At 38.1% G+C, this 19,473-nt stretch overlaps 2 protein-coding genes and 1 non-coding gene across 4 annotated transcripts; all 3 read right to left on the bottom strand.

The window, feature by feature from the left end:
* Positions 1-585: 585 nt before the first annotated feature.
* eif4a1a (eukaryotic translation initiation factor 4A1A) lies at positions 586-10,522 on the bottom strand. Its single transcript, XM_052107339.1, has 11 exons — positions 10,445-10,522; positions 9,205-9,253; positions 8,896-9,028; positions 8,221-8,360; positions 7,653-7,821; positions 5,526-5,635; positions 4,983-5,126; positions 4,496-4,633; positions 4,308-4,397; positions 3,925-4,004; positions 586-3,832 (listed from the first exon to the last, which is right to left on the bottom strand). Exons 1-11 carry the CDS (start codon positions 10,465-10,467, stop codon positions 3,688-3,690), a joined length of 1,221 nt encoding a protein of 406 aa, XP_051963299.1. The 5' UTR covers positions 10,468-10,522; the 3' UTR covers positions 586-3,687.
* Positions 4,708-4,843, bottom strand: LOC127652031 (small nucleolar RNA SNORD10). Its single transcript, XR_007971652.1, has one exon. It is a non-coding gene; the product is annotated as a small nucleolar RNA SNORD10 (small nucleolar RNA).
* A 1,595-nt stretch (positions 10,523-12,117) lies between the features above and the next one.
* On the bottom strand, positions 12,118-18,600 carry senp3b (SUMO specific peptidase 3b). 2 transcript variants are annotated; one of them, XM_052107097.1, is made up of 11 exons: positions 18,460-18,600; positions 17,070-17,792; positions 16,827-16,979; positions 16,410-16,521; positions 16,127-16,274; positions 15,935-15,982; positions 15,736-15,813; positions 13,377-13,514; positions 13,090-13,173; positions 12,932-12,982; positions 12,118-12,525 (listed from the first exon to the last, which is right to left on the bottom strand). In XM_052107097.1, the coding sequence occupies exons 2-11, from the start codon at positions 17,752-17,754 to the stop codon at positions 12,415-12,417; spliced, it is 1,608 nt and encodes a 535-aa protein (XP_051963057.1). In that variant the 5' UTR covers positions 17,755-17,792; positions 18,460-18,600; the 3' UTR covers positions 12,118-12,414. The 2 variants fall into 2 exon arrangements, with proteins under 2 accessions (XP_051963057.1, XP_051962982.1); XM_052107022.1 differs by having other exon boundaries at positions 16,827-16,982.
* Positions 18,601-19,473: the final 873 nt, after the last annotated feature.

Raw genomic sequence — 19,473 nt, forward strand, 5'->3', positions numbered from 1 at the left:
AGATGTGTATGAGGTCCATACAGCGCAAGTGAATGGGTGCCAAAATTTGGACACTCCAAAAATCCACATAAAGGCAGCATAAAAGTAACCCATATGACCTCAGTGGTTAAATCCATATCTTCTGAAATGAATTTACAGGTGTGGGTGAGAAACCAGTAGGGCACATCCAAAAACACAAGAATGTGATCATTAAAGTGCAGCCTAACTGAGCAGGGAGAATTTATAGTCAAAATCAACATAAATATTGATCTGTTTCTCACATATAGCTTCCAGAGACGTTGATTTAACCACTGGAGTATGGATTACTTTTATACTGACTTGTGTGACATTTGGAGCTTAACATTTTTGGTGCCCATTCAATTGCATTGTTTGGACCAAAAGAGATGAGAAATTCTTCATTTGAGTTCTGCAGGAGAAAATCACACACATCTGGAACTATTCCTTTAAGTATGAATTCTGCTCAACCGTGCATTATTAAACACATTTACTATTTATTTACTACTTGTGATAATACAAATTACTCCATTCATTTATATTTGTGTTAAATCAATGTAAAAATAAATAAATACTGAACATTTAAGCAACATTTTTGAATGCAAACCAGACATCAATTTGATCACTTTCTGGTTGCTCATGAAAATAAATGTAACACCTGCAATTCACTCTATGAGCAACTGGACAGGTTTAAAAATTGTATATTAAAATAGTAAAAGCAAAAGGAACTTGCATTCTATTCAGTAATGCACAAATCCTCAAAACTTTGATTTAGATTGATTCTTGGAAAATGTAGTAAATATTTTGTTCACTTGCTTACTATCATACATAATGGTTAATTTAAAGCAAATTTTTGCCATCATGATTGCAAGGCCAGAGGAAGGTAACATGCATTATATGTCAGAACACAGTGACTAATTCATCATAACAGGACAACAGGCATAATGGCTCTTGATATTTTATGCTGACTGAATGTATACCATCTAACCCTACAAAATGACAAACATCCACATTTAGACTGATTCAACTTTGTTAAAGAAACAAAAGTGGCACAAAGGCATTGACACAAAAAGCTTTAAAGAAAACCAGATAAAAAAGCTTTTCATCATTTCTGATTTCCATATTTTTTAACTGTTGTAGAAGTTTAGTAGACTTGGAAACTTAACACATAAATATAGCTGCAAGCAGCGATGATGGGTCCAAGCACAACTAATCCAACTAGGCATTTCACATTATTCTAAACCGTTTTGAAGCAATCTGAGTACACGTAAGAGGTCTGTTGTAAAAGCCACACTTCCTGCTGCCAGGTGGTGGTGCTGTGACCCAAAATAGTCAAATCCATGTGATTAGCCAACAAGACTAAACATGTCTCCATTTTGATCTAAATCACACATCGCACACAGAAGTTTCCCATTTATCACCATTAATGTAACGCCTCGCCACGGCAACACCGTTCAATATATCAAAATCCGTTCACAATTTAGCATCTTCAGTGTCTTGGCATAATGTTGTCATGGTTTCATGTATCACCTAGGAGTATTTAGAAGTTCAGACTGCAATATTCAAAAAATCAACTTGCTGTTGGGCAGACCTAATGACTATAATTATGAAACTTGTCCAGTTTGATGAGAACTATATGCACCCATTTTAGTGACTGTAGGTAGAAATTAGGGTGCTACAGCAGACATCTTCCACACCCATTTTAAAGGGGGTCCAACCATTCATAAACTTTTGCCCAGACCTTAATGGTCAACGACTGTGTGCAAAAGTTCCTAAAATTTTAAGCATGCCGAGTGCCTCAAAAACATCAAATATAGGAAGGAATAACAATTAATGTGTTGTCATGACAGAAGTATTTAAGATCAAATATCTTTTTACAGATTTACATCAGCAGTGTCTTAACCTTATTTAAAGAACTTTGAATAAACTAATGTAAACATAAGAGGGCCATTTCAAACTGTTAAAATTGCTTACTCCCTGCTGCCAGTTGGTCACGCTATAACAGTGAACCATAATAGCCACCTCAATGTGATCAGCCCCCATTACAATACATACAGCTGAAATTATCAAAATCATACAAAAGATATAAGAAACTTCCTGTATAATTTTCTTAGCCATTAATTTATTGCTTTGCCATGGCAACAACTTAAAAAAAGTTAAAGCATCTACAACGTCTTGGCATGATGTTGAACAAATTTGGTTTGTCACATGAATCCCCTAGGAGTATTTAAAAAGCTTGCAATTTTCAGATAACCCAAAAGGGCCAACTTCCTGTTGGACAGAGCTAATGACTATAATTATTAAAGTTGTTCGGCTTGGTGAGAACTAAATGTACCAAGTTTGGTGACTGTAGGTGAAAATTGGGGAGCTACAGAGCTTGCCTTACATACTCATTTTCAAGGGGTGGGGGGTTAACTCCTGCAACTTTGGCCAGCGACTCTGATTTGTGATAAGTACCCCAAAAGAACAGAAAACCTTCAAATAAATATCCTTAAAAAAAAAAAAAAAAACAAGTGTCTCTGCCCATTCAGTGCTTGGGCCCTAATGAACAAGTAATAAAAATGGGGAACACCTTTATTTCAGACCATTAAAATAAATACTATACAGAGTCCAATGTCAAAAAGATTTAATACATGGCTTTGTCTCAAAGGTAAATAATTGTCACATTTGTAATAAATTTGTTTAAAAAAATAGCGCTGACCAAATGTAAATCCCACATCCAAACCCACCCAAAAAACAGAGACATATTTTTGAACAATGCAGAGACTTAATATCGATATACTCTACTACTGCAGTTTGGTCCTTTACATATCTAGACCCCTCCAACATGTTTTGGTGAGGTAGGTTTTAGGAACATCACTCCCCAAAACATCAAGGAAGTTGATGTAGAGAATAACTGAGCCAACCCAATGGTGGGCTGTTACCAACCATCCAAAATCCATTTCTAATGCCACATGTCCCACCAGAGTAAAGCATATTTATAAAAATCAAAAAGCTACAAGCACACACACAGGACAATACATGAGATGTAACAAAAGAATTGGACAGTGGGGAAAAATGGCTTCTGACCACATTCAGCAGTCCTACAATTGCGTTTGTGTCCCTCAAAATTCCTATTGGACTGAAGCATGTCGCTGCTCAAGCAGATTGTGTAGAAGTCTACACATACACTTCTGTCCAGGAATGGCAGTGACTCGCTATCTGTAGTAGAAGTCCAAGGCCCCCGTATAAAACAATGACGTCATTCGGTAATATACATCCCTTGCCAACTGTTTTTTTTTATTCCAATGTAAACAGTCACATCTCACACATGATTAGACCAACACTCGAGAAGCAGGGCATATCTAACCCATTATGTCGGTCAAGAGTGCATTAACATTTACACCATACATGCACAAAAGCCCTGTAATGCTTCCTTCTTGACGAGTAGATGGCACCATTCAGAGAACTGGGCAAGATTAAATGAGCCTTACAAGAGTAATCCTGTAAACTCAGATCTTAAAATGGAGTATTCACTGAAGTAGCCAACAAGTTACACCAGACTCATAAGAGAATATCTTGCCTTCAGAAGGGACAGTACTTGATTTGTGAGGGGGTGGAGTTGCATGAAAAAGGGGTGTGGGCTGGAATAAGAGTCATAAAGGAAAACAACTAGGAATCGAAAGTGAGGGAGGGAAGGATGAGGCAGTGGTCTTAGATCAGATCAGCAACGTTCAAAGGCATCTCCTCCACAGTAGTATTGTAGAAGGTCTCAATGTCTCGGAGCGTGCGCTTGTCATCTTCGGTGATCATGTTGATAGCAACGCCCTTTCTGCCAAAACGACCACCACGTCCAATTCTACATAAAAATAATCAAGTTATTACAATACAACCACTCAAAAAAAAAAAAAAAAAGAACGAAAAAACCCCAGAGAAAAAGCTTTAACTCACCGATGGATGTAGTTCTCCCTGTTGGTTGGAAGATCATAGTTGATGACAAGGGAAACCTGTTGCACATCGATGCCTCTTGCCTAACAAACAATAATAGTCAACTTTTGTAATGCCAATTTACTTACAAATTCAAGAACAACAGTTCCAGCCCAAAAAATTGGCTCAACTGTGACAAACATTTAAAAGACATTGTTGAGATAAGCCATTAGAAACATGTATATCAATGTCAACTGCTTTATTAGTAGTGTTGAGGGACTTCAGGACCCAAACACTGTGGAGAGCAGTTAGAATTTTCTACCAAAGAAAATATTCCCAGCACAGCACAAAACACTGTCTGGTGTGGGAACTCTGGTGTGGGTAGAGAAAAATGAAACGTTACTCACCAGCAAGTCAGTAGTAATGAGGACTCGGCTGGATCCAGAACGAAACTCTTTCATAATGATGTCCCTTTCCTTTTGTTCCATATCACCATGCTACAAGGTCAGAAGAGTGTCAAAAGATAGACAATTGATGCCACATAAAAAGGGCTTACAGAAAACTAGAGGTCACACCACATCATTGGCACACGCACCAGAGCGGAAACTGTGAAGTCCCTTGCATGCATTTTTTCAGTCAGCCAATCCACCTTCCGGCGAGTGTTGATGAAGATCACAGCCTGAGTGATGGTCAGTGTTTCGTAGAGATCACAAAGAGTGTCTAACTTCCACTCCTGAAAAACAAAGCAAAAAACATTCATGACCAATGGCTTCAATACTGACTGTAGCCTTTCCACTAGGTGGTGCTGTTTTCAGACTCGAGTAATGATCATGTTCCCAGAGTCCTACATGCTCAAATACACTGCTAAGCAGAACGCTAATCAGGCATTGAGCACTGCAGGGAGTCTGGGATCAGTTGACACGCATGGGGATCATCACAAAACAGCATAACTTTTTCAGTTGCAAATTAATAGCAAGTTGAATTAAAACACATCTTTAATAATTTTGCAATGCTTGATTCACTATTGGGGAGATTTAAAATGCAAAGAGATCCTTTTCTCAAACTTTGAAATCCATTTTTACCTCTTTTTCAACATTAATGTAAAACTGCCGGATACCCTCGAGAGTCAGTTCTTCTTTCTTGACCAGGATACGAATAGGATCTCTCATGAACTTCGTGGTCACCTCCAGCACCTCCTGAGGCATGGTTGCAGACAAAAGAATCACCTAGAAAAAGTCAAATGTTCTCATTATAACTCAGTAAGAAACTAGAAAAATGACAACACTACTGCAAAAGGTAACAAATCTATGGTTATCCATTACACCAGAGTTCAATGATGTGCAAGTGGAATAAAATGTCAACTGCTTTATAGTTATGCAGAGGGACCTAGGGGCCCAATCACGGTGGAGAGCAGATTAAATTTTCTACCAAAGAACTTACTACCCATCACAACACTGAAAGCTGGTAGGAGAGGGAACTTTGGTGTGGGTACCAACTTCAGCACAGTACAGAAAGAACAGGCTTTGCCGGAGCAGTAAACTCTGACAACACTTTACAGACTGACACACCACATAAAGATAGAATTACACTGCTTATTGATACTGAATTGATGCGGATTCGTGTACCTGAGTGTCTGTGCCCAACTTCTGAAAGATCTCATAGATTTGGTCCTTGAAACCACGGCTTAACATTTCGTCGGCCTCATCCAGCGCAAACTGCTTTATATATTTAGGAGCTGAAAGTGAATTAACATAGGTTGCCACCTGTCAAGACTCAAAGCAACAGCAGTTTCAGACACATGGATATGACTAAATTATGGCAATACCAGAGGGACAACTGTACAAATATACAGTCATTGAATTAAGTGTGTAATTATTTGCAAGTGAAGTTCTTTGTTGTTTGGTTAAAACCAAACAACTTCATTTAAATTGGCCCCGTCTCAATACCCCCACTTGCGGTTTTGGTCTTGCCTATTTACCCACTTTTCCTACATATTTCAGATGTTTGGCAACTAGTGTGCAAGTAGACGTGAAGACATGTGTGGCTGACTTTTGATTGCATGTCGGGACACTCGTAGACTTATAGGTGATGGTTGCAACAGCTGTTTTTGTCGCTTCACTCATTGTTCACATTGTTTTTGGTAGCAGTGAGTGTTATAGACTAAAAATAATAAATAATTGAATTGTACCCCTCGTTTCATTTATTAATACACTACTGGTTGTTGGAGGTGTATTGTGCTGTTGAAAATAATTGTAAGTTCATTATTTTTACTCATTTTGATTTTCAATACTTTGCACATTAAAACAAATTAACTACAAACTTGCACGATCCATAACTGCTGTAAAATATGAAATAAGCAATCTCTAATTTGTTTCTCAAACTGCATAAAATCTCATGTAAAAAAAAAAAAATACAACTTAATTCTATAAACCTGTGATCCATTAATAGATACTAACACAAACCATTTAAATGACATGCTTTGGCTTGGCATTTATAGAAGATGACCAAAGACTGCTTTACACAACTAATCCGTATGTGTGTTCATACTAATTAAAATCACTAAAACATATTTGAAACAAAACCAAAACCTGTGGTAGTAGTTGATAAATTCATTTTAAAACATTTACTACGCTGCATATTGTATGCTACACTGGCTAATAAATGACCAGCAGTATTAGGCAAGAACAAACTAACTGGGCAAGAACGATAACAAAGGATATATATATATATCTATCTATCTATCTATCTATATATAGATATATATTAGGGCTATAGATTTAACGCGTTAATTCAGTGCGATTAATTTTACAAAAATGTTTTTGAAAATTACTACCGCAATTAAATCACACCATAATAAGGAAGATTCCTGAGAAATGCAAGCTTGTATTACCACCCGTTTACTCCACAGGGCAGTAAGTGAAATTTCAGCTGTGTGGGCAACGCGTAGTTTATACAGTGAAGAAAATATTTCAGTAGGTAGAACACAAACATGCGTTACGTTCTAAACACTTGAAGGAGTGCAAATGCGAACTAAGGGATCTCAAGATGTGTTTAAAGATTGAGTATTAAACTATATTTAACTTGACCCACTGAACTAAACATTTTATGTTTGCAACACACCAGAGACGTCTAACGTAGGTGTAAATTGACGCGCCATTAAACAAGCCCTCGTAGTAAATCTCCAACTGATTGACTTATGATCAATAATATGGTAATAAACAATACATTGTATTCTAAAGGCGCTTTTTGGATCATTTCATATATTGAATTAGTTACATGAGGGGCTTTCTCAGCAAATATTTTTATACGCAATTAATCAGTACACCATGTAATTAATTCGATTAATTTTTAATCGATAGACAGCCCTAATATAAATATACACAAATAATATTTATGTATTTATGATGCTGATATCAAGTCATCCCAAACAAGTTATATAAATGTTGAATACTTTCATTTATACTCAAATAAATATATGCTTCACTTACGTTTCACTATCTGATTATAATAACTTGTTGAAATGCTTCCCTTGATGTCATCATGGTGAAAATACACTGATCGCTCGGGGAGACGGGGTGTGGCTCCTGCTTGCGATGAACTCTGGGATACACTTAGCCTGAAAGACCGCTCCAAAGCGGTATTCGCACTAGTATAGATTTAGTGCGGGTTAAGTGCACTGAGCTTTGGCATGTTTTAGACATGGGACGGTCTTATTAACTTCTAAAACACCAATGACAATCATCTGTACTCACAGAGATATCTGCGGTTGAGCATGTCAAAAACACGACCGGGTGTTCCAACTACTATATGGGGCACGTCTGCCTGTAGCTTCTGAACATCATTGCGAACATTGGTGCCACCAATGCAGGCATGGCAGGTAGCACCCATGTAGTCTCCAAGAGCCAGGACCACCTTTTGAATCTATGGAAGACATAAGAGTTTAGCAATAGCATAAAATAGACCAGATCCAATTCTAACCCAATGCATGGCTGAAAAAAATCATCCATGCACAAGTCATAGGGCAAGAATGAACATGGCTGGAGTGTATCAGGTAATACATCTGTGCCCAGAGCATGAAACAGTCTTCATCTCATTGTGTTGAGTTGACTGGGATGAATATGGCCTTCATTTATTCTTCCCCTACCAGATATAGGACTTTGTGTCACTGACAGACACTGCCTTGCCCAGATGATGGGGGAATCAAGCAAAGTGCATTCTGGAAAGATTACCTTCTCTTTTCCCATTCTGTCTCTTCAAAGCTACTCAGGACAGAATCAGAAATGAGCATAGCAACAGTTTAAGATGCGTAATGGTTCTCACCTGTTGGGCCAGCTCTCTTGTAGGAGCCAGCACCATAGCCTGTGTGGCCTTCAGCTCCACATCAACCTTCTGCAGGATGGAGATGGCAAAGGTGGCCGTCTTTCCTGTGCCAGACTGAGCCTGCGCAATGACATCATACCCTGCATAACGATAAAGGCACGATATTAACCAATGCCAATCTTTAAAATCAAATCACAATGAGTTTAGCAATGGCTGTGACAATGGAGGATAGAGCAATAGTTCATCCAAAACATTTATGGTCATCATTCTCGCTCACAAGCGTCTTAAACCCGTTTGACTTTCCTCTAAGAACACATTAGTATGAAAAAAATGTAATGAAAGTTAATGGTGACTGAAGATAATGGTACCTGACATCTTGTGTTTAATAGAAGAATAAATGGAAGTAAATGCGAGTATATGGAATTTTTGGATAAACCATCGCTAAAAATAAAGGTGGTTTTGAGGCCGCTTGTGCCCATAGCATGAAACAGTCCATGCCTCACTGTATTGAGTTGACTGGGATGAGTATGGGTTTTATTTCATCTACCCTTAACAGATATAGGTCAAAGTGCCACTGGCAGGCACCGCCTTGCCCAGTTGATAAGGGTGTGAAAAACTGACCATAATAGCTGGTTAAATCAACTAAATGGGAGATAAAAAAATATTTATACATACCCTTGATACAAGGAAGAATTGCCCTCTGCTGAATTGCAGAAGGTTTCTCAAAACCATAAGCATAGATTCCTCTAAGAAGAGCCTCTCGCAGGTTCATATCATCAAAACTATCAACGATCTCCTTCCAGTTGCTCTGTGGAGGGGAAATGTGATTTATAGCTGGTGGTGATAGAACATTCGGTAAGCACATAAAAGGACCAAAACCAGATGATTTTTATCTGACAAGCTTAACAGTATAATCAGGTGCCCAACACATGCTTAAATACTTTAGGGTAATTAAGTATTTAATTGGCTCTTAATGACACCAACCTCAATGACTCCATCTGGCTCCATCCCCTCAGGGCCATTATCTCTGGGTCTGAAATGAGACTTTGTAATTAGCACTACATTGAGATATAGATGCATATATTCTTTTTATTATATATATATATAAAAAATCAACTCTTAAGGCCACACTTAATTTCATAGAAACTCAAAGTCTAAAACAGAAATGCATTCGGTTTAATTCTAGGGTCATCCATCGCCCCAATATAGCGTTGGGCTTCTTCATGCCAACATACGTTTATTCAAGCATAGTCAGGTCTTTATCAGCCCGTTTCTTCGCTAATGGTAATCGTTTGTAACATTACGGCAGGCCACCGTGATATACTTGAATATTTAAGATTGAAATAAACGCACACCGTAATTTCAGAAAGTGGCCAAGAGACAGCCATCTTCGTTCGGCGCCATTAACAACGTGGTTTCCACAAACTCGTCGATTAAGTTGGTTGCAACAATCGCGCTTTACGCAATATCACTTTAGAGAAGCGATTAGCTATCTAGCTTTTAGATTAGAAAATTAGCCTGTGCCTACACGACATTTCAAATTCAAAACTTTCTACATAAACGGTCCTTTACAGAAATCCATAGGCCAGCGACATTGTTTGCCAAATGTATTAAAGTAATTATGTTTCAATCCTCAATATAATGGGCGTATCTGAGGACAGGCCTTGGGCCTGCTCTGCTCTTTTGTCTCGCCCAGGAAATGCCATGTGCCCTGCATATTCCCTCATGTACAGGCCTACATCTACAAACTTGATACATGCCGCAAGTTTTGTACCCCAGCGTACCCGATACAGAGTTCACATGTATAGTACATAAAATGTAACGCGTTACGATAATTTAGGTCAAGTGTGAAAACGCGGGCAGCCATGTGCCGCATGGCCTCGCTCGTCACACGTGGACACGAACTAGCGAGCGAGGCTGCGTCACACGAGCCGGCATTCGAAAGGATCGTCGAACAGACGTAACAAAAGCATTTATCAAGAAGCATTACCTCTGTCATTTAAAATAAATTAATTATACGTAGATCACTGACAATAAACCCGATTTCTAGCTCATTTTAACGAGGCAATAAACGTGCCTAACCGGCTGGTTATAGTCGCTTCTGAATCGTTGGTGAAAGACAAATAATCTACATATACAAAACAATTTATGTCAACTTAACACGATTGACTAAACATACCCTATACTACGGTCATCATTTGTATCGATCATATTATCATCTTACCTATCTTCATGCTCAGACGACATTATTACAAAAGACAGTGGAGTGGCGGAATCGCGCAGATACTTCTACTGTGACGACAGCCAAAGGACATTGATTGGCCAACTTCCGAGTCAATCAGGATATAGAACCGCCCAACAGGACTTCTTATTGGCCCACACGGTTTGCACCGCCCCGCTACCAGCGTCTTTTCAGAGACGTCATGAACAGTAAAATCACAAAAGTTGCTACGTGCATCGCTTTTTCACATCGTGCGGATTTGTCTGGTCTGTTGAAATGTCAGCCCTTTGAAAGTTTAACGTTGCAACAGAATTGGTTTCTTAAACGTATCTACTTCTATTTTAAATAAAGATTGTATGTTAAAACGACTATTTCAGCCGTTACTTGCCCTCTGCTCACTCCCAAAAATACAGGCGGAGGCCCTGCCCCTCTTATTGGTTACTCAGTAGCCGTAATGTTGTTGCAAGGACTAATGAGCCATATATTATTCACATATATTTTCTCTAGCGAGTCATAGATGGATATTCATGGATATTGGTCAAGATATAGTTAAACCAAAAATGAAAATTCTCATATCATGTACTCACCTTCATGCCATCCCAGATATGTATGACTTTATTTCTTCTGCAGAACACAAAGATTTTTAGAAGAACATTTCAGCTCTGTAGGTCCATTCAATGCAAGAGAATGGTGGACAGAAGGTTGAAGCACAAAAAAGCACATAAAGGCAGCATAAAAGCAATGCATTTGACTCCAGAGGTTTAATCCATGTCTTCTGAAGTGATCCAATCGGTTTTGGGTGAGAACAGACCAAAATATATCTCATTTTTCACTGTACATCTTAACATCGCCATCTATAAGCATAATCATGATTTCAAGCTTGATTACACTTCCTGGTGCTAGACCATGCACAGAGCGCTAGAAGTGTAATCAAGCTTGAAATCATGAGAGAGAGTCGATACCAAGATTTATAGTGAAAAATTGGTAATATTTTAGTCTGTTCTCATCAAAACCTAATGGATCTGATAGATTACATTTATGATGCCTTTATGTGCATTTTGGAGCTTCAATGTTTTGGTCACTATTCACTTGCATTGTATGGACCAACAGAGCTGAAATATTCTTAAAAAAACTAAAAAAAAAACTTTGTGTGTTCAGCAGAAGAAAGAATCTCATACATGTCTGGGACGCCCTACGGGCAAGTTAATGATGAGATAATTTGTATTTTTGGGTGAGATCGATATTCCTTTAAATTTGCTTTACCAGTTATATGGAGTCATAATACTAATCCTAAAACTGATCTGACACAAGAAGAGTGCTTTTCCTGCTTTCCTCTGTGCTTACCTAGTGTTTTACAGAGAAGTTAAGAATAACATACCAATCCACTGGTAACATTTCCATGGCCTAAATGAGTGAAAACCTCCAATTAAAGAAACACAGTGTCTACTCATCTATCAACACTGGATAACTGGAGCATTCATCTAATTCTGGTTCAGTAACCCCTCGTAATCCTTATGAGTTTTGTAGAAAAGTTGTAAGCTCACCAGGTCCGACCCTGACATACACTCCATGGACAACCTTATGTTCTGTATCATCATAAATCGTAATGTAATGTCTTCTGAAAACCATCTGGATCATTTTTACATAAGATTATTTATTTAAAAACAAAACTGCAGACATGATTCTCTTCTTACACCACAGCACAGTACCCTCATGCCAACACTTTTGATCAGGCAACATCTTTAAGCACAGAACAAAAACAAACCCCCAAATAAAGCTTTCCATTTAGGTAGTATGTCAGATACTAGATGTTGGGCTCCAGTTACCAAGAGAAAAAAACTCATACAAAAAAGAAAAATGACAAAGTGAGTGAGGATTCAATATCCTCAGTGTAAAGTCTCTCAGGCATTTGGACAAAGATGTCTTTAGAATGTTTCGTTCTGCCCACTGGCTGTGCAGTCTACACACAAACATCACAGTGAGAGCTTGCAATGACACAGTTCTTTGTACATAAGTCTCCTCAGCTTGGGCATGTCCTGTTGACTGAAGCTGAAGGGCTGACCCAATGCAAGACACTTGCAATACTAGAGAAGAGGAAGATAAAGATAAATAAGAGGTGAATCTTGTGTGTGCAACTGCATGACTTCTCTAAAAATATGTTTTGATAACTTTTCTGTACACTTAGTGCTGTGTGGAGTCCAGATTGTGTTGTTTTGGATAAAGAGTATTAATTGAATAATAATTACTACTAAATTAAACCTATTTGAAAACTACCGTTGACCTCTGACTGAGAATAAAGAAATACTGATAATATTGCATCAAATAATGCATCATGTTAAACACTTCAAACAATACTCATAGTGAATTTTACTCAGGAAAAAAAATAGCACTGTCTCAGTAAATCTGAATGCTCTCAAGCACTCATAATACTACATGCATGAAGTCTTGCAAGGACACACAGGCAATTATAAAGATGGTGTAAATACATACCTGTAGGACGAATGCCCCACAATCACTGTCATTATTCTGTCTGCCAACATTCTGTAACACAAAAAAGAAGCTCTAATAGTTGTCTTTTAATCCAAAATAAATCACATTTTACATCAAGCTGTCACAAGCTGCAATGCCTCTGTAGTGTCTGGACTCACCATTTTAAAAAAGCCTTTCCACCCTGTGAGAAAATCTCTCTTCTCTTTTATCATAGCTTCTGCCTGGAGGTATTTAAAAATGTGCTATGGAGGAAAAAAGTGAGAAATCCATTCAGTTTGTCACTTGGTGAATTTCAGTTACATATTACATTTATCTGCAAAGTTAAGATGCTTAATATGGTGTGGTAGATTACCACAAAGATAATTACACAAAGATCCAAATAAAATTCATGGCAACAGGAGAAAATCCTGTCTGTATTATGACACAAAAAAAGAGAGATTCTTACCTTCGGGCAGCGACGATTAAGGGTTCGCTGGGAATCGAAGTAAGTGATGTATCGCCGTTTAATATCAACTGAAACTAGTGACCAGTGTACTTCTAAATGAATGGGAATCAGTAACAGATCCTTCTGGAAGATGTCCACCTGAAACATGTTTGAACTTTAATATTACTGAAGGGTCTCAATAATTGTTATTATTGGTACAGACCTTCTTCAATGATCAGCATAGATGGCCAATCAGAATAATATCATATAATATGTAATTGCATTACATCTATGTACTACATAATTACCCTGTTTACACCTGGTGTTAAGATACGTCTTGGGTGATCAGATCACATGTGGTCAGGCGAGACACATTGCTGTTTACACCTGGTGGCTTAAATGTGTCTCCATTAACCACGTGTTCAGATTTTGAGGGGTGAGTCTCTAATATCATGACGACATACATCAATCACTGTGTTACTGCATGATATTAAAGCACAACATAGTCAGAAGACAAAGAATGTGCAAATAAAACCGGCACAATGTTTCTCCCAGATGCAGTTGAAATTGAATCTAGGCACAATGTAACAATTCGAGCAGAATTATCTTTAGTGGACACACTGAAGAAGACGCGTGAAGTTCTCGAGCTTGTGTATGTATCCACTTTTTAACATTTTCGGATCTGAAGGTTATTTCCTTTTAAAGCCGCTCATATCTGGCAAAGTTTAAACTCTAGTTTTAGAGCTGTGGTTGAGTGATAAGTGGTGTTTTACTGCAGTCCGGGACACATCAGGACGGATTAGCGTTTATACCTCAAATGTGATGTAGTCACATGCGTTGTTGACTATCTACATCCAGGTATGTGGTTTTTGAGATCCGATCATGAAACGTTTTGGACCCCATTTACACCTGTATTTAGTGCTGACCACATGTGATAAATGCATCTTAAAGGGATAGTTCTCCCATTTATTCACCCTCATGCCATCCTAGATGTGTATGACTTTCTTTCAACTGCTGAACACAAATTATTTTTAGAATAATAAGAAGCTCTGTTGGTCCTCACAATGCAAGTGAATGGTGACCAGAATGTCCAAAAAGCACACAAAAGGCAGCATAAAAGTAATCCATATGGCTCTACACTGTAAACCCTAAAGTTGTCATGACTGTAAAATCATGTTGTCTTAATTAAGTATTAATTGAAATGTCAAGTTTTGGACTCATAACTCACATATATAGGTTCACTGAACTTGTGACTTAAGATTAGAAGTGTTAATAACTCAAACAAAATACAAAAAGTACAAAATTTAGGCTAAGGGAAATGCCCACAATCCCTTGCTACTTGAATTATGTTTCCCTGGTCAGAGAGAACAGATTGGGGAATATAAATTAATTAATAAATAATTGTTATCATAGACATTTTAGCTCTTTTGTTGTATTATTTATGCTTTGTTGCAAATAGATGTTTGGTGTAATGTCATTAGGGTGATCTGTGTCTCTCTGGTCAAGTTGGTCCCTGGTCACATTATCTCAGTTCTCTTTGTGCATGTGCAGCTGAAGTGCATATATGCATTTCTGTAAATAATTATTTAACAACTGATCAGTTATCATCTTTATTTGAGCTTTGCTGTTGTTTGATCTAAAACCAAATAAATTCAATTAAAATGTACAAAAGCAGAAACAACAGTATTTAAATTAAAATATGAGTCAAGTCTACTTGTATGTAGTTAACTCAACTTAAATAGTTAAGTTCACTCTACTTGAAAACCAAGTTAATTGAACTTAAATACACAAGTTTTGTGAGACCCCATTACTCAGTTGGAATTGAGGGAACGAGTTTACTCAAATGAGTGGAATAAACTTATTAGTTTTCAGTGTAGTGGTTTAATCTTTATCTTCTGAAGTGATATGAAAGTTGTGGGTGAGAAACAGATCAATATTTAAATCCTTTCTGACTGTGAATCTACACTTTCACATTCAGCCACCTACTGGTCAGTGCTGGTCAAAGGTGGAAATTTGTCTTTATCATGATTTCTAACCCAGACCTATCATATCACTTCAAAAGACATGGATTTAACCACTGGAGTCTTATGCATTACTTTTACACTGCCTTATGTCCTTTTTGGACCTTCTGAGTTCTGGTCACCATTCACTTGCATTGTGAAAACCAACAGAGCTGAGATATTCTTAAAAACAAATCATCATTTTTGTTTGGCAAAAAAAAGAAGCAAGTCATACACATATGGGATGGCATGAGAGTGAGTAAATGATGAGAGAATAACATTTTTTGGGTGAACTATCCCTTTAATACCAGTTGTAAAGGGGGTCAATATGATCTTACGTCAATATAATGCAATAAGATGCAAGTTTACAGTTTTCTTACATTCTTTGTCCACCGTTTTACTCCATCATAACCTTTGGTCCTCAACTTGTCATAAAAGAAACTGTTGAAGAAGTGCACCTAAAAATTAAGGAGGGACAGATACCATTAGATAGAATCCGTCTGTAGATTACAAAACATTGTTAATGAGGGTTAAACAGGTTTATATGGCAGAATTGTTAAAGAAAGGAGTAACAGTCACCTTTTCAGGCACTGAATCCATCACAAGGTCTCCATACATGTTCATGACCTTAAAAAAAATCAGATGAAGGATCAGAGTGTGCATTAGGCAGGAGAGGTAAAATGAAAATAAGTGCTGAAAAATAAGGGCTACATAATGCAAGGGTCAAATAACCAAACTTTTGCTGCAGTTGTTGCATAGCTCAAAACTGACCTGGTCATTGAGCCAGTTCTGTCCATAGAGGGTTGTAAGATCATCCATCGTGAGAACGTGACGCTTGTAATTCACCCGGAACCCTTTCACCATGGCCGTCCCTGATGACCTCTGATAGGACTGGATTAAATGTTGCACAACTACTTTTCTGTGGCACATGGTAAAGAAAATGTTTGTGGTTTAATTCTCAGAATTTCTTCCACAGTGCTGCTGTTTGTCGTGCATGATCAACACAGTACTGTTAAAAAACTAACGTGAATTTGAGGTTAAGCATATGAAAGACCTGTGAGGCTGGGAGAAGTCCTCGTTGAAGATGCTCTTGAGTTCCTCAACAACATCATCTGTGTGTAAAGGAATCAGACTTCCATACTTCCGAAGGTATTCATCAAGGAGATCTGGGGGAAAAAATGAATGTGTGAACTACAGAGTTTAGGACACATTCACCCATTGTATCACTAACCTGTGAAGAAATTCAAAGAACTGCGTAAACAACGCTGTCTGGATATTTTTGGAAATCAGGTCTAAATAAACCAAGCAGCAATCTGCAACATTTCCTAAATAGCTGTAACCCACTCTGGACTGTATTATCAAAATGCAATCACTGGAATGCTTTCTCATTACCCTAGGAGATATTAACTTTTTTTCTGTGGCTTGTACAGAAAACTTTTTAGTTGTAGATCATGTAAAACCAGAGAGCTACCATGGACATAATTCCTGTGCTCCTCTGTGAGAACCATCTCCTCCTTCTGAGCAGAAGGCTCCGCAAGAATAGAATGATATTCCCGTCGTCCACTGAATGCTGGATTTGACTGAGAATCCCCATGATAACCATTGAAACCACAGAACTGGTTTTCTGCTGAGAGGGAACAAACAAAATATAATGCAGTTTTGACTAAAATTCTACACATTTTTTTTTAAAGAGGAAACACAATGTTTATTTCACCTGTCTGTCCATCGCTTGTTGTCTCCAAACCTATATTGTTACGATCCTGGTCTCGTTTCTTGCAGGCATTAAGGCTATACTGGCGCCACCTCTTTGCCCGTCTATACCCTAAGGTGCCAACCCACTGTGCCCGCTGTCTCCATGTTTTCCAATTCTGCACAAGCCGGTTACGCAGGCCTGCACTAGAACGTAGCCTCCGCCAGCGCTTCAGCCTTTGCTGTCTAAGCCCATGAAGTCGAATCTGTAAGGGATTCTCAGGAATGTCTCTGGCTTGGAATCTAACCTCCGCCTCGTGTGAGGACGCCTGGTGCTGGTAATTATCATCATGCATGATTTGTGGCTTTGATTCCGATGCCATTTGCCAGTTTTCCACGTCATCATTCTCCTCCCATGGAGCACATTCTGAATCTATCTCTTCCTCATCTTGTTCTTCTTCCTCATCCACATTTTCTTCATTCTCATCAAATTCAACTTCATCAATCTCTACCGGTTCTATGTAGTCTCCAGACCAGACCCTCTCCTTGTGAGCTAGTTTGAAGTGTATGGGGCTGGTGGCATTGGGAGGAGAATTTGGAGCCATTAGACCACCTCCCATGCCCCCAACACTGCTGGCTTCCTGGCTCACTGTCAGAGAGAGTTCCTCCTGCCAGTGGTTCTGGGCCAGGCTTCCACCGCTGTCTCTCATGGTCCACTGGCAACCTGCTACCTGCGCCAGCTCACAGCCTGCAACAGTGAAAGTTTGCATTTGTGTAGAGTTAGAGCCCTGTATCTTCAGTTGCAAGCAGATAAGTCACATAATTAGGCTACATGATCTATATTACAGTATATAAAAAGCAATTACCGACCCAGTGTTGTTTGGCAAATTGAATACGTGTTAGTAAGCAATACATTTTTAGTCTCAACAATAGTGCATCTTACACACTGTTCTAATATTTTTTTCCCAGTAAAACGAATTAAATACAGAGGTCCAAGTGAGAAATAGAAAAAGTTCCATAAAAAGCTATTATTAGACATTCACATAGTAATTTAAGCAGCTGTGCGTCTTTTGTAAGTCGCTTTGGATAAAAGCGTCTGCCAAATGAATAAATGTAAATGTGTACAAAAGGTGATTCATTAGATTTGCACGTATATTCACACGAAATCAGCGGAAAACATATTTCATACAGCTTCACACCTAGAATGTCTAATCAAATCCTCTATTATTTATTAATCTAGGTGACCACGCGTCTGAAGTGTGTTTGCAATTAGGACGTACATTATAGACAGAATAATGCATGGTTTGCTTTTGTAGCTCAGGCATGTGCAGATTCGCTGATTAGCTGGCTAGCTAACAGCGACGTTACAACTGCAATCTCTCACAGTCTCTAAATAATGACAACATATCACTCACCTTTCACTAGCAGTTTTACAGTAATATTAGTTGAACACACACGGCAGCGTTGCCTTTATTTTCCAGGAAATTGGGGTGCATAAACACAATTGTGCATTTCGAGGATTTCCACCTCATTCAATGACTGCAGTCGCGTTCTTTACACGAAAGCGTAAACACTCGTGCAGCGCGTAACTGATGACATCATCATTGATCTTGAAAAACTGTTACAGTTCTTCTTCTTCTTCTTCTTCTTCTTCTTCTTCTTCTTCTTCTTATTATTATTATTATTATCTGTCTAAAAGTTAGTCGTAGAGATCCCAAAATTGGCAACAAATTTTAGTTTAGGCAGAATCTATTCTGTCAGTTTGTATTATTTGACTCCAACTGAATTCTGATTATTTTGTTTTTTTTCTTCACATGTCCTTGGATTGATTGTCGCTTGCAGCTATATTTATATATATATATTCAATGTATGTAAAGTTTAGCAATTTCTAAGTTTTCTAAGTATTTAGTTGCTATTTAGGTTTGGATTCAAGCTATGAAGCTAAAGTGTTAATTTCAAACATTTAGTTACATTTGGCTTTTCCTTCTCGTCAGTGGTATATTTTCCACTCCAATCTTTCCCAATCTATTGTTTCTGGTTATGATCTCAAGAGTGACACAAGACAACATAATGAAGTACCGACTGCATACTTCTGAGTCATAACATGATGGGAAGGAAGAATACATGTCAAAAATTGCACCAGTCAGGACAACACAAATCCAGCACACAGCTGACACAACAAGCTGATTCACAGTAGATGGGTTTTCCCCCAGAATACAGCTGTTAATTTAATTATCTGCTATATTTTATTTTATTTCTTTATTTCTTTATTATTCATTTACATGTCCAGGACAATACACAATGATCAAACATCTCACCGATCAGCCACAACATTAAAACCACCTGCCTAGTATTGTGTAGGTCCACCTCATGCTGCCAAAACACAGTCAACCCGCATCTCAGATTAGCATTCTGAGATTATATTATTC

Source organism: Xyrauchen texanus, chromosome 1, assembly GCF_025860055.1.
Source record: "Xyrauchen texanus isolate HMW12.3.18 chromosome 1, RBS_HiC_50CHRs, whole genome shotgun sequence".
Classification (NCBI taxonomy): Eukaryota; Metazoa; Chordata; class Actinopteri; order Cypriniformes; family Catostomidae; genus Xyrauchen; species Xyrauchen texanus.

Bases quoted from the DNA above. Each gene is read 5' to 3' on its own strand.
- eif4a1a (XM_052107339.1), bottom strand. From the start codon at position 10,467: ATGTCGTCTGAGCATGAAGATAG. The intron at 7,822-8,220 runs GTGAGAACCATT...TGTCTTCCATAG, and splicing joins CAAGAGAGCTGGCCCAACAG to ATTCAAAAGGTGGTCCTGGC. The intron at 5,127-5,525 runs GTACACGAATCC...GACTTTTTCTAG, and splicing joins AGTTGGGCACAGACACTCAG to GTGATTCTTTTGTCTGCAAC.
- senp3b (XM_052107022.1), bottom strand. From the start codon at position 17,754: ATGAGAGACAGCGGTGGAAGCCTGGCCCAGAACCACTGGCAGGAGGAA. The intron at 16,522-16,826 runs GTAGCTCTCTGG...TTTTTCCCCCAG, and splicing joins GCACAGGAATTATGTCCATG to ATCTCCTTGATGAATACCTT. The intron at 12,983-13,089 runs GTGAGTCCAGAC...TTTGTGTTACAG, and splicing joins GGAAAGGCTTTTTTAAAATG to AATGTTGGCAGACAGAATAA.